Source organism: Rhynchophorus ferrugineus, unplaced genomic scaffold, assembly GCF_030347505.1.
Source record: "Rhynchophorus ferrugineus isolate W39M unplaced genomic scaffold, kcgeb_rfMv2 rfM10, whole genome shotgun sequence".
Classification (NCBI taxonomy): Eukaryota; Metazoa; Arthropoda; class Insecta; order Coleoptera; family Curculionidae; genus Rhynchophorus; species Rhynchophorus ferrugineus.
In genome coordinates this window covers 15039436-15065678 of record NW_027472589.1, presented here as the reverse complement: position 1 = coordinate 15065678, position 26243 = coordinate 15039436, and the positions used below count along the sequence as shown (strand labels likewise).

General features: G+C 32.6%; 1 protein-coding gene across 4 annotated transcripts in view; it reads left to right on the top strand.

Annotated features, from left to right (window-relative positions):
* Positions 1–26243, top strand: part of miple1 (midkine and pleiotrophin 1) — a 210927-nt gene that overhangs the window by 89377 nt on the left and 95307 nt on the right. For all 4 annotated transcript variants that reach the window (XR_013007535.1, XM_076416670.1, XM_076416668.1 and 1 more), the window contains exon 2: positions 9712–9832. Coding sequence is in view for 3 of the 4 variants with exons in the window: in XM_076416670.1 (XP_076272785.1) it covers positions 9712–9832 (121 nt within the window). In the remaining variant the exon portion in view is untranslated. The remainder of the gene's footprint in view (positions 1–9711; positions 9833–26243) is intronic.

The window sequence follows — 26243 nt, the reverse complement described above, 5'->3', positions numbered from 1 at the left end:
TTAGATTTTTGACGCAAAAAAACATTTAAAAATAAAATATGTTCAAAATATTCATTGTAATAACTACTACACGTATTTTATATTCTACTGTATACACACAATTTAGTTTAATATACACCTAAACCTATTTATCTATTTACAGTATTATTTTAACAACTACCAACTAATTATTTTGAAGCCCGTGCCTTTCACTATACAATCTTCTGCTATATAAAAGTAAATTTTTGTAGCTTTTAAAAATTCGGAAATGTCGAAAACAATCCGGATAAAATTTATTGAACAACATTTATTAATTTTGCAAGTTTCTCTGATGATTGATATGAACCCTTGTTTAAGAATACCTCCAATTCTACATCTTCGTTTTTTTTTGTAGCCGACACATAACATTACAATGCTGCCAACAATTTTTTATGTTTCTATTTATTTTATTTTATTATATTTCTTAGTTTATCCTGGTGTTATCACCGATAATAGTACAATACAATCTCTATCTCTCAATTGCAATTGACGTAACGCCCAATTCCCTCTGCCTTTTGGAGCTATTCTAATGACTTTAGGAATCCGGAGACGCTCTATTGAATATTGTTCTTAATGCTTTGGCTTCAATTCATCGGGCATCCACTTTGGGTTTCCCTTACATTGTTGGCTTCAAAGTAATTGATTTTTATTTATTAATCAATGTTTAGTGATTTTGTATATCCTTTTCACGTTTCTACGTAATATTAAAAGTAAATCTACGACTGGTTTAGATACAACATATTTCCTATGAGCATCTACATGATTTTTAGCATAAAATATTTTCAGAAATAATTTCTTCAAGAACAACATTTTTAATGCCACAAAAACTATGCTATTATGAATTGCACTTTTGTGCATTATTTTATCAAACAAATGGAAACATATTTTGTCAAACCGTGACAATTTATGTAACACAATGTCAACAAATACAATTTTCAGTTAACATATATTCCAGTTAAAAGCAATCAAACTTCTCGCAAACTCAGAGATAAGCAGTTAGTGGATAATGTTAGGTCACGACGGGAGATTACTAAATTATAGATAGGAATTATTACAGGTATAAAGAATAAGAACTTTCACTTGTATGATATATATCGTCTAGGAAATAAAGACTTTATTGTAAACAATAGTAAATTACCAAATTATTGTCTGTTGCTAATTACAAATTACCTCGTCCTTCTGATCATATTTAAAATCCACTTAATGTAAATAATATGATTATTCAGATCCTGAATAATATCATATAAATCATTGTTGCTCTGCAAACTTAACACTCACATGAATAAGTCTGTTTCGACAAAAATAGTACGATAAGAGCTCCACAAAGCTAACATCCATGGAAGGTCTACGATTACGAAACCATCTATAACGGAAAGTAACGTTAAGCTGCGAAATAAGTGGTACAACAATCATAAAACTAAACGCTTGATGATTGGAAGAATGTGGTATAGTTCGACGAATTATCGTTTATATTGTTTCCTCAAAATGGGTTTATATCTTCTCTGCTCTCCATAGTTAAGCATGGGGAAGGTTTCGTCATGATTTGGGCGGCAATATCGTGGTACTCATCTCGTAGTCTAATTGACATCCCTAGCCGAATTGTTGTGAATGAGTATTAAAACATCCTCAATGCTAAAATTCTTACTATAAGCAGCATATTGCTGCCAAACACTGCTATAATCCAAGATGATAATGCACCCATAAATACAGCCAAAAAGGTTCAGTTTTAGTTTCAGAAGCATTAAAATATCATCAAACAACTTCTTTAGCTATTGCAATCGTCAGACCTCAACGCAATTAAACCGTTATGGGAAGTGTTTTGCGCAGAAGGGAGGAGTAGATTTCCATCTCCAACATCGTTTAAACAATTGGCGGATGTTTTGGTACAAAAATAGAACTATTCAGACATTACACAAATCTATTCCGTGAAGAATTGGAACTGTTTTACAAGCTAATGGTGGAAATATGTAAATATGTGTTCATGTTTTATTGTACATCCCTTGTAAGTTTATTGGCAGAATCACTAAACATTTGTATTGTTTTATTTTTCAGTAATTATTCCTAAACTTTAATTTTGCTCTAAAACAATCATCTATTTTGTAGTACCACAATTGTTGGTAGATACAAAATGTTTAAAAATTTAATTGATGACTTTAAAATTAACGTTTCTATAGTTTAAAGCATACTCATCACCAAGTAGAGGTTTGCTTCGACTATACCTAACAGGTCAAGTGAAAAGTCCCCGGCCTACCATAGTAAAACACATTTTTTTGGCAAAATTAGGTTTTTTTATTCAACATAATTCCCTTCAAGGGTGATACACTGATTATAGCGACCCTACAACTTTTCGATACCATTTTTGTAGTACGATTTGTCCTTTGCTTCAAAATAGGCCTCAGTTTCGGCGATCACCTCTTCATTCGAAGAATATTTCTTCCCAGCGAACACTCTTTTGAGATCTGAGAACAGATAATAGTCGCTAGGGGGCCAGATCTAGGGAATACGGTGGATAACGAAGCAATTCGAAACCCAATTCATGGATTTTGACGTTGTTGATCACATAGCTTGTGACACGGTGCATTGTCTTGGTGAAACAGCACTTTCTCTTTCTTCAAATGCAGCTGTTTTTCGGCGATTTCGTCCTTCAAACGATCTAATAACGCTATGTAATAGTCGCTGTTGATGTTCATTCCTATTTCAAGGTAGTCAATGAAAACTATTCTATGTGCATTCCAAAATACAGACGCCATAACCTTGCCAGCCTAGTGTTGCGTGTTCCCACGCTTTGGAGCGGGTTCATAATATGCACTTCATTCGGATAACTGTCGATTGGACTTTGAAGTGAAATGATGGAGCCACGTTTCTTCCATTGTCACATATCGACGCAAAAACTCGGGTTTATTACGCTTGTTTTTGATCAAAAGTGAGCTCACGCGGCACCCACTTTGCACAGAGCTTTCTCATATCCAAATATTCGTGAATGATATGACGTACGTATCAACGTTCATTTGATATCTTTAGAGTGTCTGCTATTTCATTCAGTTTCACTTTACGGTCCTTCAAAATCATTTTTTGGATTTTTTAAATGTTTTCGTCAGTAACAACTTCTGTTGGGCGTCCACTGCGTTTGCCGTCTTTGGTGCTCATTTCACCACGTCTAAACTTAGTATACCAATCCTTGATGGTTGATTTTCCTGGGGCAGTATCCGAAAAAGTTTTTGCTTGAACTTTATTTTTTCGCTTCAAAAAGCAATATTTTATCAACAGGCGAAATTCTTTTTTATCAATTATTTTATAATAACAAAAGTTGCTTCACTCAAAATGCTATAATTCACAAACTGATGATCCGAGAGCTGTCAAATTTATACACGCATTCTTTGAGGCTTAGAGATAATTAAAAAACATATGGATTTAAATCTAGTAGTGCCATCTATGTGCCAGGCCGGGGACTTTACAATTGACCTGTTACTGTTTAACGTGGGCTCCGAACCATGGTCTTCCGCATTAAGCCTACCGACTAGCGAACGACCAACTTGTGTTTGTGTGTTTTTGTTGCATTGTTTGTGATGACACTCGTTGAGCATCCAGTTTGTTGCGTATTTAAAATTTTAAAGTTAAATTTAGTTTAGTCCCGACGGTTTGGTTATGTTCGTGTGAATGAGAAATGGAATATTAAAACGATGTCGAAAATTGGTGTTGAAGGAGGAGTTGACTAGATGACGATGCTCCACGAACTTATGAAACACTCTAATATATATGACGTTTCCTGTCTACTTTAATATTATAGATGACCAAATTCACTAAATATTCCATCAATGATCCCCGGGGGAAATAAACTAAATTCGCCCGAACGGAAAAAAGAACCAGACCAACACCATCGGGAATCGATCAGGACTATTTACAACCTCAAAACCGCCGTATCTCAATGGGAACGCGGTCTATTTCAAAATATTGCACGGGGACCGAAAAAAACCACCAGACGTTATAAATAATTCCTCCACGGGGGTGGTTTTTATTATTATTATTATCGTTATCGGTACGCCCCGGTCACGCCCCACCGTTACCTCGTTAATTAAAAAGTTTCCGACCTGCTCGGGGACCGACGGCTGGATTATCATCATCACCTCGTCGCCGCCCGTAGCCCGTCCCACCCCACCGCACAGCCCAGATTTCCAGCCCAGTCGATTTTTAATTACGGTGATTTTTATCTGATGGATCGTCATGGCAAAGTGTCTCTTGGCTTCGCCCTTTAATTAATCAGCGTTTCATTTATACGCCTTCTTTTTTTTTGATGTTTATATTTATGAGGGTGGTTCCCTCTAGTAACTCTTTTAAGGGATGGTTCAAATAGTTTTCATTAGTAGCTGGAAATCAGAGCTTTTGCGTCCTTTTAAAAAAAACTTAAACTGTGTTTTATGGATTTAAATCCTAATTGGATACAAGTTTCTATTAAAAAAAACTATATCGTATGCAGTTATATAATTCAATCCTTGATAAATTTGTGTTACTAGTTAATTTAACAGTAGTGATACTTTAATTCTTATGGTACACATAGTCTTTACTTAAACAAAATAACAGCTCAAGAGAAAACAACATAATTTCTCAGGTTCGAAACTTACATATATAAAATAACGTATATTTCAATTTCATGGCAATAGTAAAATATATATACTGATGATTTAGTTTAAAAAGAGCATTTGGAAGTTTAAAGAGCAATTTAAAGGAGACGACAGTAAAAGGAGCATTTTTTATATTTTTAAACGGGTTTTTAATTTTTTTAGTCCTAATTGGATGCATGTTTATAATGAAATTATGTAATTCTATTTATGATACATTTTTGTTATTAGGTTTTACTTCTTATGATAGACACCTCTTTTTTTACTTAAACAAAGTAACAGCTCAAGAGAAAACAACATAATTTCCCAGGTTCGAAACTTACATATATAAAATAACGTATATTTCAATTTCATGGCAATAGTAAAATATATATACTGATGATTTAGTTCAAAAAGAGCATTTGGAAGTTTAAAGAGCAATTTAAAGGAGACGACAGTAAAAGGAGCATTCCTTATATTTTTAAAAGGGTTTTTAATTTTTTAAATTATAATTGGATGCATGTTTATAATGAAATTATATAATTCTATTTATGATACATTTTTGTTATTAGGCTTTAGTTCTTATGATAGACACCTCTTTTTTACTTAAACAAAGTAACAGCTCAAGAGAAAACAACATAATTTCCCAGGTTCGAAACTTACATATATAAAATAACGTATATTTCAATTTCATGGCAATAGTAAAATATATATACTGATGATTTAGTTCAAAAAGAGCATTTGGAAGTTTAAAGAGCAATTTAAAGGAGACGACAGTAAAAGGAGCATTTCTTATATTTTTAAAAGGGTTTTTAATTTTTTAAATCATAATTAGATGCACGTTTATAATGAAATTATATAATTCTATTTATGATACATTTTTGTTATTAGGCTTTAGTTCTTATGATAGACACCTCTTTTTTTACTTAAACAAAGTAACAGATCAAGAGAAAACAACATAATTTCCCATGTTCGAAACTTACGTATATAAATAACTTATATTTTTATGATCTTCAGTATAATCTACAGTTATGAGAAGAATTGCGATTTACGATACTTCAGTACTTATTGTATAGTCATACGATACATGACGATTCTGAGTTTATAATTCGGTCGTTCGTTAATAACATATTATTTCAACAACAAGAAGAAAACGACTTCTAGTATTGCTAGTTAACAGGTTTCATTTGATTTCAAGGAAAATATTCCTACTTTTTATTTAAGGTACCTTTAGTGTGTTTACACACTGACTATAGTTTTATAGTATAAGTTTTATATATATAGAAATGCAGTAAAAAATTAATTGTAAATTGTAAATTGAGATAATATATATATATATATATATATATATATATATATATATATATATATATATATATATATATATATATATATAGATAGAACATATTAACTACGATATCATGCAACGAGTTGAATAGAACTTTCAACCAACTTAGATACAAGCAAGATCAAGATTATCTTCTTCTCTTCTCTTAGAACAAAATATTTCTTTAAACTGTATAGACTCATTTGTAGTATGACAGAAAAAGAATGGGCAATATACACTGATTTTTTTTTGCTTTATAATTTAGATAGTCCTGACCGATCGATCTCTAGATCCAAAAAATGCCTAATTGTTTAAGATTAGTTAAATTTATTATTTATAAATTAACCAGATAAATGGAGCTAAACTACAGCGAGCTCCAAAACTGTAATTATATACACATCAAAGAAATCTTAAAATAAGTTCACAAATTCTTTTTGAAATAAGTTCATAAAAATATACTATTTTATTTGAATTCTAGATAGCAGATAAGTGCCAAAATAATTCATTAATAATTTATATATATATATATATATATATATATATATATATATATATATATATATATATATATATATATATATATATATATATATATATATATCCTTATAAAGAATTTAAAACTGTAATTATGTATACATCAAAGAAATCTTAAAATAAGTTCACCATTTTTTTTTGAAATAAAGTCATAAAAATATACTATTTAATTGAATTCTAGATGGCAGATAAGTGCCACAATAATTCATTAATAATTATATATATATATATATATATATATATATGTATATATATATGTATATATATATGTATATAAAAACACATAATCCTCATAAAGAATTTAAGGCTTTAAAAGCGTTTTTATTAGATCTGAAATTTGTAAATAGAAACGACTTCTATTACTACATCACCCAATAGAGCGACAAGAAATCACATAAAAGGAGTCCAAGTGTTTTTATTTTGAATCCCCTACGAGGGTTTTAATGACCCACAATTTAGGCAGCCAGCTGGTCTATTGAAGAGGTTCCGGGTATCCGATAGCTATTTAAAGATCCTTTATCTGTTTTATTTATTAAACAGATCACAAGCACATGTTCTATCACTTATCGTTAAAACTTTTTTCTAGATATATGGATAATAAAGAATCTATCATGAGGTAACATTTTCATAATTTACTTGATGGAATCATTATATTATATTTTTTATTTTTATTATTATTAAAAAATATAACTAAATAAAATAGGAAAGACAAGTAATGAGTTAAGTTATATAATTATATAAAAATTCGTTAAATTAGGCTTTTAAGATCATGTTAGACAATAAGCAGAACAGATCAAAATCAAAGAACTGTACCGGTGAGTCGGAAGATATTCCCAACTTTACCTAAAATCAACTATATTGGTTTATAAGTCAATTATAAATCCTGTTTGGACTTATGGAGCTCAAATATGAGGTGGCACTAAAATATTAAACCGATTAGTAATCCAAAGCTGCCAAAACAAAGTTCTTCGATTAATTACCTATACATACCCAACGAAGAACTGCACCATGGTGTCCAAATCAAATGGATTTATGGAGTTATCAAATATTATTTATTAACAAGCACAACAACAGTTCAAAATTATGAATTAGTGATAACAATTGAAAGCATCAGTATTATTATTACCTTAGTAAGAAGAATGCAAGTTTATTGAAATATATTTTCTCATTCAATATAATTCTGAAATTCCATATGGTTTTTTTCTAATATATGAACTATATCTTGGTTTTTATATCCCATTCTTTCGATAAATGTCTTTACTAAAATCTGATTTTTACATTATTTTGACACTCACCATGTGTGTACAACTGTTATTAACCGCTAATTTAGCCCCCAAACGGAGGTCGCGAGTTCGATTCTCGGTGAGGACAATTACTACAATAAAAAAACTGAAGGCTTTGGCATCAAAATTTCTTACTTCGATAAACTTGTTTACACTAATATCACTTTACTCATACACGTGTACATATCACTAAACCAACTCAAAACGCTTAGTCCTCTTGAGTAGTCTTGCCGTCTTCGTCGACACTGACATGGTGAAGGAGTATTTGGTAGTTGATTTCCAAGACTCTATGAAAATCACTAGTTCTAGGACAGCATGGGGCATTAAAAGCACTCCTCAATACATTATTCCAAAAGCTTTGAATTATATACAAATTGATTTTCTTGATACAATCCTATATCTGGATGGCATTATGTCCATATGAACTTAAGTATCTGTTTATACATCACTATTTTGTTGTTTTTTAACAGAGCAGAATTTCTTTCAAATAGCCAATACATTCTTGTACAGTTAAAATAAAGTTTTCTTCATTTCTCTTTACATGATTTCATTTTATCGTTCAACATTATTCCTAAATATTTTTCTGTGTTAGCATATGGCACTTAAATATGACTTATTCTGAGAAGGACGTTTTTTGTTCATGACAATTTTGTTCCTCACGATTTTTGCCCACAAACATTATGGTTTGATCAGCAAAAGTAGCTTTTGTATTCTGCAAATCAGGAATATCATTGGTGTACATTAGGTAAATAGGCTTTTTTTCAACACATTCTTAATTTTACTTTACTATTGAAGGATCTATTCGAAATATAATTTTAATTTAATCATCTTGGCATCTTGTTTAATTTAAAATATGTTTTTGTAGTTTTTTTCTATTAATTACATCTTACATTAGATATGATTAGTACTATTTTAATTTTGTAGGAAATTCGGTATATTGGCGAGCACTATATAAATTATTTACTGGCTATTGTCACATTAGTTTTTAGAAAAATGGATTCATACCGGGTCGTTTATAGATCGGAACAAGAGAGGGCTGTTCCGTGTTTTAACCATCCCCAAAACCGCCCACAGTTTTTTAAGCAGTCGTTCATAGTAGTTTTGGTACAGTCGCCAAACTGTTTGTTAATGTACTTTATTATAATTCTAAATATGAGTTGTTATTATTACTGGTTGTTTTGTACCTTTCCGAAGTTATCGCCTACAATTTACAAATGAATTAATTACTACTGTTCTGTTGAACTTTCATCAACAAACAAGCAAAGCGAGTACGGGACTAATACGTCATTGTATATTTCTCAAATAAAAAAAAACTAAACTACTTAAAGATAAAGCTTCTGATTTCCTGCGTGTTGTCCAGTAGCTCTAACATATTGCTTCCACATTGCTATGATCTAACATAGTAACCTTATTTCATGCCTTAAGGTGGAGCCTTGGATTACGTCGTGTATCCAATTGATTTCGAGGTCATCGTGCAGCTATTCGTTGATTACGTAAGCATTGGTAATCAAACGTAGAACTTTGTTTTGGGTGTGTTGGATTATTAGTTGGTTTAAGTCTTAGTGCAACTCCATATTTGAACCCCGTGACTCCAAATAGGATTTATGATTGACTGATAAACCAATCTCTTTGATTTTAGGTCAAGCTGAGAATATCTTCCGAGTATCTAGTACAGTTGCTGGATTTTATGTCTCATTTGCTCTATTTTATATCTAACATAATGTTTTTGTTATAACCAAATAAGAACTGATTGACGAACGTCAACTGTTTGATCGCCAACAACTTTTTACACATTTCATATATCCCATGTGTTTAAAATCATTAAATGACGGGTACTAATGGTTATTTACGAAGACGAAAGATAAATATAGTCGTTTTATTCGACTTCTTGCCGCGTTCGTTCGACCTGAGTCATCCCAGCACCTTTTTTAACATCGTCCTCTTTGTGTTCCAGATGAAGTGGCTATTGCTGACTACGTTAGCCGTATTCTTGGCTGTCGCCGTGGCCGAGGGCGAGGTCTGGGAGGAGGACGACCACGAGGTCTTAATCAGAAGCGAGCGAGGCACCAAGAACCGTAAGTATCCCCGTTCCGCCAGCGACTCCTCGTTAATCTTCCCGTTGTGACATTATTTGACTTAGGCCCGATCCGTGTTTACAGCTGCCGGTTATAAATACGATCTGGTTTAACGACCGAATATGCTGGCGAGCGCTCGGTCGAATTTATGGAGTGTGTGGCCGTGGCGGACGCCCGGACCGTTTTATGGTACGATAAACGCTCGTCTTGATGCCGGGCTGCCGACGAAGGCCGTATTTGCGGCGCTTTTATGCTAATTAATGAATCGCTCTCTCCCGATTGTAATTGCCCTACGGACGATAAAACTTCAATCTGCAACTCAAATCAACCGAGGAACATCATATTTTCATTTCGATGGCGATGTTACAGGGCATTGTTTTGAGCTGGTTTGAAAATATGGTGATACTTATCGATGAAATGGTTTAACATGATTAAAATGACCTAAAAAGGAAACAGATCATTAATATTTAAACGTTAATAAACATGATCATAATGAATCTATTTATATTTATTCTTTGAAGTTCTAAAAATAACATATAGTGTAAATAATAACGATTTTTACCACTACTTCCATATATAACTACGAGGGCTATTTATTAATAAGTATCTGAATAGTTTCTAATGGAATGTTCCCATTGTTGTACGAAAATACCTGTCAATTGTGTCAAAGATGTTGCAGATTCTCAAACCTCCCTATAATGGCTCAATTATGTTGAGGTATGGTCAACCTTCTTTGCTGTCTGTATAGACTGCCTGTAAAGGCACTGTTATCGTGGAATATGCCGTGTTTAGCAAAAAGGGGATATCAAGATATTAATTAGCAATAGTGCGACTAGTGATGTGAATGAGAGGACCAGCTGAATACAAGGATATTTCCACTAAAATCCTAATGGAACCTCAAATATGCTTGAACGTTTGGTCGTTTTTAGGAAACAATATAAACGAAGATTCATCGGATCAAACCACATTCTTCCAATCCAAAAATGTCTGGGTTTTATGGCTTCCGTTATTAAGGGTTTCTCGCAACGCTTCCATGAATGTTAGCTTTATGAAGCTATCGCCGTACTGTTCCTGTCGGAACAGTATTACTCAAGTAAGCGTTAAGTTCTGCTGTGACTTTTGCCACAGTAGTATTATGTTGTTTGACCACAATCCTTTTTAATGTTTGTCGTTCTCTGTCACTTAACTTTGGATTTCGCCCCCTATTATTTCTCACCGATAATGTTTTACGATGCTTTGTGCACATGAACATTTCCTTGAATATCGTCGCTGGTGAATCATTAAACGAATCATCTGTTTTCACATATTTCTGTGATTGCTTGTTTTAACCATCGCAGAGCAAAGCGTACAATACACTGAAATATAATCTACAAGACTTGGCATATAAACTTAATTTTAAATTTAACATTAATTATGATTATATTATATATCCTCTGTATCTTCTTTCATATCCTAGAGGCCGCAACTCAGTTAGATAATCTCTGTCAATGTTCCTGTATATAATTGGTAAAGGTGTCAATTTTCTTACTTGTTTGTCTGTCCCAAGGCTTTAAGATGTTTGGCTACTCTTAGTAAATAATAAGTCAAACCTTAATGATTTAGGTTATTGTTAAAATTCGTAAGACTTTTCTTTGCTGCATTTTTAAACGCCACATCACTTTTAACATATTTCTAGTTAGAACATCACTTCGACTAAATATATTCGGCAACACTTCCTTTTATAATAAAATTCATATTTGATGCAGTATAAAACATTGTTATATACTCTTTAACTACACAAAATGTACTCAATATAGCTCTAAATCTGAATAAATGACCAGAAGTAATATTATTGGTAGATTTGTTAAACTAGTCAGATTTATTGATTGATTGATTAAATACTATTTTTTAAAGTCTTCCCAATACGTGGACATTATATCAATTCAAGACATCAATTCACTAACATTAGCAGTGAAAAAAGATAAAAACGCAAGGACAAACTTGACACACAAATAGTGTTTTTTTATATTAATTTCTTAGAACTTCACCAATCTGCCCGTGGGCAATACGTATTATTATCTGATTTCCGTTATATAATATAACTTTCCTGGCATGTAGAAGATCGTTTCAGTAAGTGATCTGATATAAAACTTGTAATCTAAAACTTATTCTAGATAGTATTGTAACTTATTCAAAAGTGTATCCCAACTTACTGTAGACATTATTAAATGCCAATCGAGCCTATGAGCCTATGCACTACGCTGTCATCGTGCACATTTACCTGTTTTGTGAGTGTATTCGGATTCACTAATAGTCTTTCAGAGTACTTCGCACTAAAACTTCGAATCACACTTGTTATGGGTTCTAAGCGATATCGCCCTGAATCAGTTTGTTGAAGACGTAATATGGGACATCGACGATGACTCGCAGTACATTATTCTGGAATCTCTGGAGGATAGTTAGGTTATATTTGCTAGTAGTACCCCACAGTTCAATACCATACGCCCAAATGAGCCTAGGTATTGACTTATACAACAAAACCTTGTTATATAATGATAATTTAGATTTACGCCCTATCAACCAATACATTTGGTTTAGTTTAAGCCCAAGCTGTTTTCGTTTTGTCACTATATATTTTTTTCATATCAAACGTCGATCAAAACGCATTCCCAGATATTTAACGTTGTCTGCTTGCGAAAGTTCATAATTATTCAATTTTACTGGGGGACAAATACTACAAAGGGTGAATGTCACATGAGTAGATTTTGTCTCATTTGCTTTGGCACATTTTGCTTTGACAATTGCTTTGCGTATCAAACGTTTCATCACGTTTTCAACCACAATTCTACTTTGTAAAGATGAAGTTGGATGCTTCTTGTGATTGGATCCTCGTGTGATGATAAAACCGTGGTATCGTTAGCACATGTTGCAACAATAAAATAAAAAGTAAACAAACAACTAAATCAAATGCATAACTCAGTAAAAGTAAGGTAAAGCTATGTACACGATAAAATCTTATTAAAAAATATTATTTGTTTTTATTCAATACTATTTCAAGTTAAAGTTTAAAATATATTTTCGAATAAAACTTGAGAAAAAATACCTGAAATATCATCGGATTATTCTTGTTTAAAAATACAGTTAAGTGAAGCTTGCCATTGTGATAATCTAGATAATAATCTGAATCTTAACATGATAATCTAGTTGCGACTTACAGCTCGAGAACAAGCTTTAGAATCTAAGAATTTGTCCAAAATAATCATTGTATGGACAAAATTCAACGGCAGAAAATCAACGAATATTTTTTTAAAGGAATTAATTTACCAGATATGTAATTCCATACACTGTATACATATTTTTTTGAGAATACTTAAATTCCAAAAAGAGAAAAAATTAATATTTAATTTTTGTTTATTTCTCCCTAAACGAAAAATTTCAAAGAACAATTAAAAATTAGAATTCCATAAGTTATTGTAAATTATTTGCAACAAATTAATAATAAAATAATTAATTTTGAATGGAATTCGTTAATTTATCTCAGAAACAGGAATTTTAAATTGAACATTCAAATATTTTACAAGCAAGTTGATGAAGCAATCATATCATTTTAGCACTTGTTCCTATGCATTATTTTAGATCAGATATCAGGAATACTAATGCTAAACAACAATTTAAACATTATTTATTTATCCAGCCGATGAAACCAAAAAAGAACGAAATCTCCCGTCAAAAATATAACATGTTTTGGTTTCTAACGTTTAGTAAATTCTCACCAAAATCTAAATAAAAGGAAATACAGATAAAAGAACCTTCCAACCGCCATCAAACGCTTCGAAAACAGGCAACTCTTTACAGGCATGGTCGCTGTCTAAACAGTTACCCATTACGACCTTAAATGTTCATCGGCGACTTAAAACAAAGATAATTAAGGCTCTTTTATCCGTTCGTCCGTCTCTTGCAATGTTTATGGTGATTATGCATCGGCGAGGAATCCAATAACGGCCCTAATGACGTAATATTTCAAGTCGAACGTTGCTGATTTATTTTTTTCAACACTTACCGAAGAATGTCAACGGCACGAGGCTCTGGAAAGGAATTTAAATGGAAGCTTTAAAAAACTAAGATGGTTTCGGTTTTAAGAAGCATGTATCAACATCGAGTAGAATTTATTCACCGAAATATAATTATTATGAATTCCTAAATATTAACTTTTTTTGTTTTGTATTTTAATGTTTTCGGTTTCAAGCAGAGATCTTTTTGTGAGTGTTTATGTATGTCGAAATTTTTTTTATTACTCTTAATAGTTCCACAATCTGCCCAGAGCGCAACACGTATTTGTAATTTCATATTATATATACATGGCATGTAGAAAATGACTTCATTAAGTGATCTTCTATATAAACTAATATTTTAATTAATTAGTCTTATTCTAAAGTGAAACACAGTACGGAGCATCGAATATGGCACGCAACACTTTCTTTTGGAACCGTTGTATGATGGATATATTAGACTTGCTAGCTGTTCTTCATAGTTGGATTCCATATGACCAAATAGGCTTGAGTATAGATTTATACAATAATATCTTGCTATCTAATGATAACCTAGATTTGCGCCTGATAAGTCAATACATTTGGTAGAGCTTAAGTCCAAGTTGCTTCCGTTTGGCGAGTATGTGCTTCTTCCAAGTTAGGCGTCGATCTAAGTGCATACCAAGATATATTTAGCATCCTCTGCTTACGAGAATTGACAATTATTGATATGTGACTAGAATTTCTTTCGTTGGCTTTTATACGCCATCTTATTAGCCACATTTGTATTTGATTTAAGTGTGTTTGTAGATTAATTGATGTTATGGCTGGATCTTCATTAGAGGGTTGTCGAAATGGAGTTCAAAATTAGACCCTTTTGATTGTATTTAATATTTAGTTGTTCTCGAAGTTTGAAGGTTGTATGTTTAATACGATCAAACTGAGCCTATCTTCTGGTTGAAAATTAAATATCAAATTCGACTTTGAATCAACGTAATCAACGTCAATCAACAATAATTTTCCAAAGATGAAGGTGTAAGGTTTACACGATGTTTGAGAATACCGAACTTTAATACCTCGAAAATTAAATCATTGCGCTACACTTTGTCAAAAACCCTATTGAGATAAAAGAATAATGACCAATGAGGTTCTTGCCATGAGAAATTCTGCTAACCTCGCTGCCTGATGTATTGACAAGTATTTTGCTCAAATTCCGATTTGCTCGTCTTGGGATTATATTTTCACGGACTAAATAAGAACGTAGAGAACTGCCCCCTCGACGATTTTTGACAATGAGCTTAGACCGAGAGCGAAGACCGACTTGGCTCCTTTTTCGAAATAACAACAATATAAACGCGTTTCTAGATAGAAAGAATTTGGAATTTGTGATGTATGTTAGCTCAGTAAGATGTGGCTGAAGAAGATTTTGAGGTTCTTGGATGATTACACTAGAAGCAGAATTTCAAAATAATGCGAAAGTATAATAAAATATCTAATGATAATAATGAGAATAATACAGGCTTTGATGTGGAAGTATCATCATATTACTCATTTTTTAAAGATAGAACTGATCTCCAAGAATAGTATTTGCATTTAGTGAATTTAGTGAAAATTAGTGAAAGTTAAGATACAAGATATAGAGATTTAGACAACATGTGGTTTAAACTGCATAAGCATTTAGCAGAAGCAGAATTGATTTAGAATCTAGAAATTAGTGCAAAATCATCACTGCATTAGTTAAATTTAATCATAGTATGCAGAATGCAGAGTTTATTAACTTTTTGAAAAACAGCTTTCAAGATTTTACCCGCTATGCAATTCCATACATAACCAATTCTGAATTCCCGACTGATGAATAGAACGAAACTCTTATTCAACTTAACTAATGTTATAATATCAAATGTTTGCCAGAAATCAGTCTAAAGAAGATTTATGTTTATTAGATGAATGTTATTGTAATCTTTTCTTTTACCTTAAAACACTAGTTTACATAGATTTCTTTCTATTTTCAACAAGTTGGAGTATTGTTAATGATGATTATTCAAATTATTCAATTTATTAAATAAACCATTGTTCTGATATAGTATATACCTGATACATGTATTATCGTAACAAATCATAAAAAATACATATTTTGAAAAAAAAACAATATATAAATAATTATACAGATGTTCATACCTTAAAATCGCCACTAGCAATAATAATTCACTACATACAACCACTTCGTCATACAACTAAACACAAAATAATCGAAATATTACAAATAAAACCGAAATAAAATGCGGGCCTCTATACGAATTTAACTAATACGTTGCACCAATAGATCGAGTTTTTTTTGTCTTTTCATATTTACAATTTTTTGTGCTGCAGCTAGTCAACCACATTTCTTTGATTTCGATACCGATACCAATATTTATACCTGGAATTTCACACTATTTGCGTTCATAAGTATTTTAGGAACTCTTATATTATCGGATTAGCATTTTAAGTGTAAGAAACATGAATCACAAATATAAATTAATATAGTCTTAACTACCACACCAATAGAAAAACTGTTCTGTCTGTGAAAAACCTTCTTATAATATAAAATTGATCACATAAAAGAAATATTCAGAAGTAGGTTACTTATGCCACCGCTATTAAAAGATGCAGCTATATGTATCACTTTTGTCAGAAAAATAGTGTGAAATTATGTTGATCCAAAAACATGAACTGAAATACATTGAACAATAGCGTATCGTGTGCTCAGTGTTCAGTGCTGTTAACACTGAACTGTTAACAGTATTGGATGGTTCCGAAGGTGAAAGGGGACTGACTATATAACACATGAACTGAAAAGTATCGGGCGTAACAATGGAAACCCATCTTTTTTTGTTCAAAATTGACTTTATTCATCAATGTAATCTCCATCAAGAACCGCTATATCAATCCAGCGCCGCAAAATAGGCTTCAGTTTCAGCGGTAGCCTCTTCATTCGAGCGAAATTTCTTACCGGTGAGCATTTTTTGAGGTCGGCGAACAACCAGTAGTCGCTGGGATCCAAATCTTGCGAATACGGTGGATGCGGGAGCAATTCGAAGTTCAATTCATGTAGTTTTGCCATAATTTTGATTGACTTGTGACACAACGCGTTGTCTTGATGAAACTAAAATGTTTTCTGTCTCATATGCGGTCGCTTCTTTGCAATTTAGGCCTTCAAACTCTCCAATAATGCTATGTAATATTGACTGTTGATAGTACTTCCTTTCTCAAAATAGTAGATGGATATTACACCACGAACATCCCAAAATACCGAGGTCAAAACCTTTCCAGCCGATTGTTGTTCCTTCAAGCCATTTAGGCGAGGTTCATCAGTTGCTGTCCACTCACATGGCGATCCTTTTAATTATGGAGTAAAGTAATATATCCATGTTTCATCCACATATCGACACGAAAGTTCCCATCCTTGTTTTTGGTCAACAGCGAGCAAACGCAGCATCCACTTTGAACAGAACTTTCTCATAGTGAAATACTCATGTGTTATAAAACCAACACGTTCTTTTGATATTTTTGCGATGTTAGCTATTTCACGCAACGATTGTGTGGATTATTTAAATATTTTCTATCATTAGTACCTCATTTGGTCTTCCACTGCGTTCTGCAGCATCCTATCTCTACGACCACGTTTGAAGTCATCAAACCAACGTTCTATTGTTGTTTCTGATGGAGCGAAGACCTTATAACACTTTTCAAGCCGTTACATTGCTTGACCCGTATTTTTTTCCAGCAAGAAGCAGTTTAAAATTCATTGTTTTAAAAATAATAAAAGTAGTGTCACTCTTAGTACATATCATGAGTTTTTAACAGCTTTCTTTCGAAGGTTAGTACTAACTGGAAAAGTCGCGAATGCAATAAAACTAGCGCCATCTATATGTTAGGCCAGGACTTTTCAACCCCTGGGATAGTTCAAAAGGTTTTGGTCTTTTCAAACTGTTCCGAGTACTCTGTTCTCGACGTTTTTGTGCTCACGCTATATTTCTTTTTTCCGTAAATTTATTTTAATTTCATCGCCGAATAACGTACTAGTATCGAATCTCGCTTAGGATCTTTTAAAAAGTTTATAATGTAAAATAAAAGATAGTATTCGTTAAAATTAAGTCAGCGTTTATTAAGTCGCTAAATAACCCAATAGTATTGAGGCCACCATAAATTTTTAAAAAATTTCTTTGATGACCTTTCATACCCTTAAATCATTATGGGTGTTCTCATTCCTAATGTACCATGGGACGTTAACAATGCCGGGAAAAACTTCCTTTTGGTCAACTTGGATCATGTTAACATTGCATTGACTTGTCCATAATTCCATAATTGAACCCCGCAGGCTCTCGAAAATAATAAAGTACAGTTTAATTCACAAAAAGAAAACCCAGAACTTCTATAATTAAAAGCGAGCACCCGATGACGATTTATATTTGATTATTGTCGGACGCGGAACAATCTGCACTTGCGAACTAAATTTTCCAAGGGAACGAGGATTAAACGTGGCGTGAAAGGCCGCCGGAAGGTTCATGAAAATTACCCGTGGCTTAAATGAATACTGACGCAGTTTGGTGCACACGACGCCACAAGATCTCACAAACTCGGGAACGAATATTAGCAGGGAAGGGAACAAAACCATTCCTTCGGTTACGTTACGGCGCCGACTATTAAATCGAGAACTTTTGCCGTAATTCGATATCAAAGGGAAACGTAATCAAACCTCAACATAGGCTTTAAAAATTAAATCAGAAATGGAAAAGGCAAATAACCACCTACGGGTTAAAACAAAATATCTTTGGTATGTTAAAAATAATGATTAATTAAATAAAAACCTTTTTTTGCAAGCATCAGCATTTGGAGAAGATCTGTCAACATGTTATAACTCTACTAAACATTATAGAACTTTATTATACAACAAAACATATTTTTCTTCCTATAATGGGGTGAAATAATATAAATTTTATCGAATCTCAACCTCATGATACCAAAAACTCTGCTTTTGGCAACTAAAGACTCGCATTGATATTGTTGAATGTCCCTAGGCTGATATCTGTAGCCACCTTGAGGCATGTCGAATTTTACATCGTGGAATAACTGTCTACAAAATACCCCGAAATATAATCCCAGATGTTGAACACGGGCGGGGTGCCAGCAGCGCCAACTAGAACCCGATAACGAATAGCTGGAGGCAACCCCGAGAGTCATTCAGTGCTGAAGCCTCGTTTGGTTTAGACGTGCCACCATCGACTGCCTTTTCACATTTTTATATAGCCAATAAATAACGGTCACAAAATGTAAACACCACTGTTTCATTTCGTTTTACCTCCATTCACCGAGCCACATCATTTACCTTAAATATCCATAAAGCCGAAAAAGTAAATCGCGCTCAAATTATGTAAGCTGCAAATTAATCTACAAAAAACCTTATATTTGTGATCAGATCTAAATGTCCAACGGTACGTCAGAAACAACCAAATATATAGAGAAACAGGGGTGACATTAGTTTCTAACTTAACGAAAACAATCACCGAAAAGGTAAAAAAAATCTATCTTGTCCACACATTAACAATGGTGCTTGATCCTCCGTTTCCTGGTATAATCCGGACAAATTACACAATGCAAAACTGAACAACGAAGCTCAAAGACATTTTACAGACGATTCAAAATTAAAGGATTAATATTTATAGGAGAATAGGAAATCATAAGAAGATGGAAAGGACTTGAGAGCAGATGAAATATAACGGATAATCGGACTAGTCTGTCTTTTCTTATTTTAATTAATTATCAGTCGATTCAACGTAAGTGAGCTGTGTGTGGTCTGTACGCTCCCACTAATTCATAGACATAACAAACGACTAATGCTTATTTTTTACGTTCCAAGATACTTTCAAAATATTGCTAAACGATTTTTGCTAAATATATGAAAAGACAACTACATATTCTTAAGCTGATAAGCAATATTCATTACAAATGCAACAGAAATGAACCAACAAAACGAAAATTTCAGTTTACTTTGAAAAGCATTGGAATAGGACAATATCACTATCGTAATCATAAAGTAGACTTATAAGACAAAAAACAGACAGAAAGTAAAAACAAGTAATGTGGTGATTCTGGCCTTTATATCCTCATAAAATTTCGGTAAAATATTTTAATACAGTGGCAACATCAATTAGTATCAATAATAGCACAAAAATGCTCATTTATACTGTGTTTTGACTGAATTAATCAGTATATTTCCAGACAACACACAATAAACAGATAATTAACGTGGATGAGCATATTGAAATAGTAAAAATATTGAAATATAAACGTCTATCTTTACAACAGACTAGCTACACATAAACTCATTAAATCTATAGTAACTAAAAATGAAGCCAATCGAATCCAAGCAAAAACAAATGGGTTCGTTACTAAAGCAATAGTTGTTGACAGTGGTATTCGACAAGCAACGACAAGAATTATAGCAATAACCCTTACCTCTTCAGCAATACTGTGGATGAAATTATGACTTTACTAATAAGAAATCATTCCATCAGAGACCCATCAGCCTCACGAACTCTTTTGGTTCTTGTGCTACGTTTTTCACATAATTCATAGAATTATCTTACAGCAACATAAAATTATTGCAATAATATTTAACAAGAAATACTACGCACCGTGTCACAAGTCCAAAGTGAAAACGATGGCAAAAATCCATGAATTGGGCTTCGAATTGCTTCATCATCTCAATCTCAAATGAATGCTCGCCGGGAAGAATTTTTTGTAGAATGAAGAGGTGATCGTTAAATTTGTTCTATTTAGACTGAATCATAATTTATTGTAACAGATTTAGTAGTTTGAGTGCTTAAGCAAAATATTGTTATTGGTTAGCGTGATTCTCAGAAGGGCAGCTCTGGCAAAAACGTCAGTAAGATCGAATGGCTACGAGAACATTATCAAGAAGTAGATTTAATGACGAGGATCATGTGTATACACTTTTAAGCAGTCATTTCTAGTATACTATCCTTAATAATTACCTACCAGATCTATTTCGATCATTTTTAAATTAATCCAAAGCTATTTTCGATATTCACACAGTATTGGAAACGCCATCTTTATGCCATCGCGCGTTTTATTGAACAATAACGTCCATTAATCGGGAAGAGCTTCCGGATTTATCGTATTTTCATCGGAATTTATGCGAAAACGCGATGTGGTGTCATCAGATTTCGACGGTGACCAGGCGGCCTCATTGTATTTATAACGGGAACTAGCCAAAAAGTCCGGTCTCTCGTTAAATATAGATTTTACGCTACGATTAGAACTTAATTTCGCAGGAAAACGTTCCCGCCGCTTTCCAATGCGATACGAGCTGACCATAAATCAAGTTAAATCAAAATTCCGAACGGAAAGGGTTAAAGATAGGTTTCGGTAATAATGGTGCATTGTTGGATCGCTTATGTGCCATGGGGAACTGTTCCTCATAACTACATTACGAAGTTTAAACCAAAATATTGGAATTAAAAGTTAAAAACAACATTTGTATTATGATATGACGCCATATTAGGCACTGGTAGAGAGATATCTCAAATATCAAAGTTTGTTGTTGTTTTCCATTCGAAACATAAATGTTCAGAACACCAAAAATAACGAAAAAGTATTCTTGTATCCTATACACTCTTATTCAGTACTGCAAAAATAGCAGTGAATTTTTCACAATACATTTTCTGTTTATTTTTTGATTTTGCTTTTAATATATGATACGCTTATTCAATTTATCGGTAATCGTTTTACGTGATTTTTTTATGTCAAGTGGAATTTTGTTATTATTAGTTATTTTACTATATATAGTTCTCGTTAATTTCATACTCATTCTGATGATACTCTCAGACCGATACCATTAACATTCTTACTAACACTTAAATTTATTCTTAAAAATACAATTATCATTTTTGTTTATCATTATATTAAATTAACAGTAACTGTATAATTAATCAACATTAACAGAATATTAGTTTGGCTTGGTCTCGAGTCGGTCTAGTTTCAATAGAAATATTTTCTGTGAAATAACAAACTAATAGTGTCATAACAATTGAAAAGTCCCCAGCCTACCAGAGTAAAACAAACTTTTTTGGAAAAATTAGATTCTTTTATTCAAAATAATTCTCTTCAAGAGTGATACACTGATTATAGCAACCCTCCACCTTTTCGATACCATTTTTATAGTACGATTTGTCCCTTGCTTCAAAATAGGCCCCAGTTTCGTCGATCACCTCTTCATTCGATAAAAAGAGAATACAGTGTATGAGGAAGCAATTCGAAGCCCAATTCATGGATTTTTGACACGGTGCATTGCCTTGGTGATGCAGCACTTTCTTTTTCTTCAAATGCGGCCGTTTTTCGGCGATTTCGTCCTTCAAACGGTCCAATAACGCTATGTAATAGTCGCTGTTGATGGTTTGTTGATGGTTGATGCTGTGACTCTGAGCATATTGGTACATAGTAAATTCTTAAAGCAATACGAAGTTATATAATATACATCTGGGGCTCCACTAACAAGAGTAAGATTATATGCATACGCAGTTCCATATCCATAAAAATTTAATTTTCATTCGTCAAATAAGATTAAGATAGAAACACATCCTATTATAAAATGCCGTGAAAAAATATGAAATATATCTAAATATTGTTCTATTAAATAAATATAAGAAAGATAATATTTCAATCTCACTAAATTAATAACAAATATCAATATACCAATAACGATTATTGATGAAATACTTTAATGGTTTATACCCTTAATGCTAAGGGTATGGTAGCGTTGTCTACGGTAGCTGATTAAGTAAGTTAGTTGTTCCAAATTTTTTTTATTATTCTTCTTTCTATTATTTTTCTATTATATTTCTAAAATCTATGTCATATCTTGTTCCGAGTAACCTTTTTACTTTTCAACTGATTAAAATATTTTTAAAATTACGAAGAATTGTACTTGATAACTTTTACTTCAATTTAGGAGAATTTGTATTTGAGAATTGTCATTTCAGGTTAAAACAATTTCTGGCAGTATTTCATCGAATTTTTCCAACGGTTATGTAAAATTCATAAAGCAACAGTTATGTGAACGAATTTAAAGGCAAATATTGGCAATGTACCAACTAATACTCCATGTAACTTCTTTCTATTTTCAAAAGTGAGATTTCTGCTGCGAAATAAACCTTTTGAATTTATTCATACTTAAAAAAAAGACTAAATTCGTAGAAATATCCGGAGAATTAGTTGAAAACTAATATCAATAACATCTTCGTTATTAGGGCTGTTAAAATTGCGGCTCACAAAAGAATAAATAAAATTTTCTTTAGCAAAATACACACCTTATAATGTGTGAAGCTCTGTTGGAAAATTATATTACATCACCGTCCATTAAAATAATCAACAATAAAAGAAACATGTAATTATTCATGGTAATTAGTAGTTCACACAATACAACACAGACCACTACAAAATGACAATAGTTCCCTTCATCGTGATTTTCACTATCCTACATGATACTTCCCTATCAATTTGTGCCACGAGACCATCAAAATTAAAATTGTATTCACCAAAAAATTCATGTGTTCATTCATTCATGCCAAATGTCTAGTCTCAGTCTGCCTACCTTTAAAGAAGACTTAAAGGGCGCTCATAGGGTCTTTTTATTTTATTCTGACTATTACTTTTTAACAAAGATCAGATTGTTTAATTCGCAAAGATAGTGCTCTAATATTGGTGGCGGTTTAGAGAAGTGCATTCAGCACACAAAACTTGATATAGTGTAGAATCTTCTCTACGCCTTTAGAATACTAATAAAAATATAAAGCTCTACTAATAAACTCCTAAAATTGTTAAATACTGACATCAGACTCTAAAATGTTCACGGGGCTGATGTGTCCCAAACCAACTTAAATACTTTCTCTAATTTGGGGAAGTTTTTGCAACACTTGCTATTTGCAGCTTCTCAAATAAGTGATTTATCGTTAGATCATACATTTAAATAACTATGATAATTAGTAATAATCAACCCAAATAATTAAGACTTGAGACTTGGAGAACAATTGACAATACAAATCGACAAAAAAAAATATTAAAATAATGGTTTAGGGCCACATTTCTTTGAGAGCACTGTACATAATGAGATATATTATATTTATTCATATGAGAAGCAGATGAAAATAAAATCATCGAAGCGGATAATCAAAGTTAGAATAGTTAGGTCATGCATAAGAAGGATAACGAACATTACGCGGCCCAAGGCGGTTCGGGACTTGTATCAAACGTTGACTGTACACTGGCAGCGCTTCAGAAAGATACAACAAGTTTAATTGGCAAATGAGAACAAATGACATTTTCATTTGGAACAGCTCCGATTATTCTCGAACTCGTTAAATAATAATTGGCGATTTTCTCTTAATTGTAATTGCATTCTTTTATCGTTCAGCTTTGTAACTAGTTATATAGTTTAATAAACAAGAAAATATATTGTTAAATATGAGAAAATTGACGGTTAATAGATATAATTGCAACCCACCAAATAAAACAGAGCCTGATTTTTTGTTTTGCCTTAATCTCTTGTAATGACTAGCTTTTTACTAAAAATAATTAGTAAATAAATCTCGTCAGAATTCACAATAAGTGGATATTGGTTAGAAACAGAGTATAAATGTTATTATTTAAAACTAAAGTAGATATATAGCTGAATATCATCGGAGTTAATGTTTATTTAGCATATGAGTTTAAAATTAGCATCTTAACACCTTGATTCTCCAGCTGCCAATAATACTTGTTATTCCTTTTTGTTCTTTTATTAAGACAATCAGCAATGTTTAAAATCGTCGGGCTTAAAATCACGGTTATGCATTTTTTAGTTCTGTTCTATTTTTGTTTAAAATTCTTCTTTTTCCTACGATGAATCAGATTTTAAAATAAGCTACGCATAGCAGACAGAAACTAATAACTATTGGAGATTCGAAGTCATGTGTAAGTAACAACTAAAGTAAGTAATTCTTAATAATGAAGTTATTGGCTTTCTAAATATTTGAATGGCCATATTTGAATAAAAACTACATTTAGTGGAAATATCAGTAAAATAATTTTAAAATTCTTGTTAGTAGATTTTGGGCCGTTAAAATTTATAACATATTTTGAGCAAAATTATTTTTTAGCATTGAGCATTGTTATCGTATTGTTGCATGATAAGGCATTTTGTGATTAGATTATTCCCTCAGATTATTCAATTGTTTATCTATTAATCACTTTCGACGTTCCGCGGTGACTGTCTGAGCAGTTTCCAGGAATTTGTAATAAGTACCCTCTTGATGTTCCACCAGGTACACAATAAAAAGAGGAGACTTCTTTGAGTAGATCTTATCCTGTTTTGATTCGGATCTATCCACATTCCGGTGTTTTGGGATTGTCGCAGATATATCTCCTTCATCTCACACAATATTCCACAAAAAGCCATTTTTGCTGCCAGGAAGTAACTGGTGACCACTGCTTGCAAAACAAATGTAATCAAAAGATACGTACATGGCTAAAGGTAGGTATTATTCAGCAGATATACCAGAACTAGTCAAATAAAAGGTGAATGATATAAGATGCTAACAAAATAGGTAACAATATAATAAATCTGTAACAAGCCAGGAAACTATAGAATCCTTCTTCAGTTTAACTAAAAGGATTAAGAGGGTTTTTTCAGAAGAATCAGCAAAGGACCGGAAACAATAAACAAAAAACAACTTTTGCTGATCATCTATCACTTTTTCACAATTCTTCAGCATTTGAAGACAGTGTACCAGGCAAGCTACCAGAATGCACTATGTCTGGTAAGTACGTTGAGTACGGCAGGACTTCTCACTCGAGCTGCAACAATGTGTTCTTCACAATCCTTGCAATGCGTGGCCGAACATTGTCATGCATGAGAATAAATCTGTGTTTGTAACTTATATTTAGTCTTTCTTGCCATGAGGCGTTACAAATATTGCTCAACTGACGTCGGCAGGCATCTACACCGCGTTATTATATTTTAGCAGCTTATAACACACTGCACTTTGCTGATCCCAATATATGCACAGCAAGAGTTTGTTGAGTTTTGCGCTTGAGTTCATGTGGTAACCATTTTCTCTCCATTTGCATCTTTCCCATCACATGTAAATTTCTGGAAACAGCTTATTCACCAACTGTTAAGCTGTTTCAAGTTTTTCTTATGGTTTCAGTTGGGTCTTCGTTTAATAAGTCTTACAATTCGTTGTCTTCCAACATTTTTGATTCTCCTGGTTGTTGTTTGTCATTAATATCAAAATCACCACATTTTAATCGTTGAAGCGAAAACAGCATTCCTGATAGAAAGTATCTGATAGATTTGGAAGCTG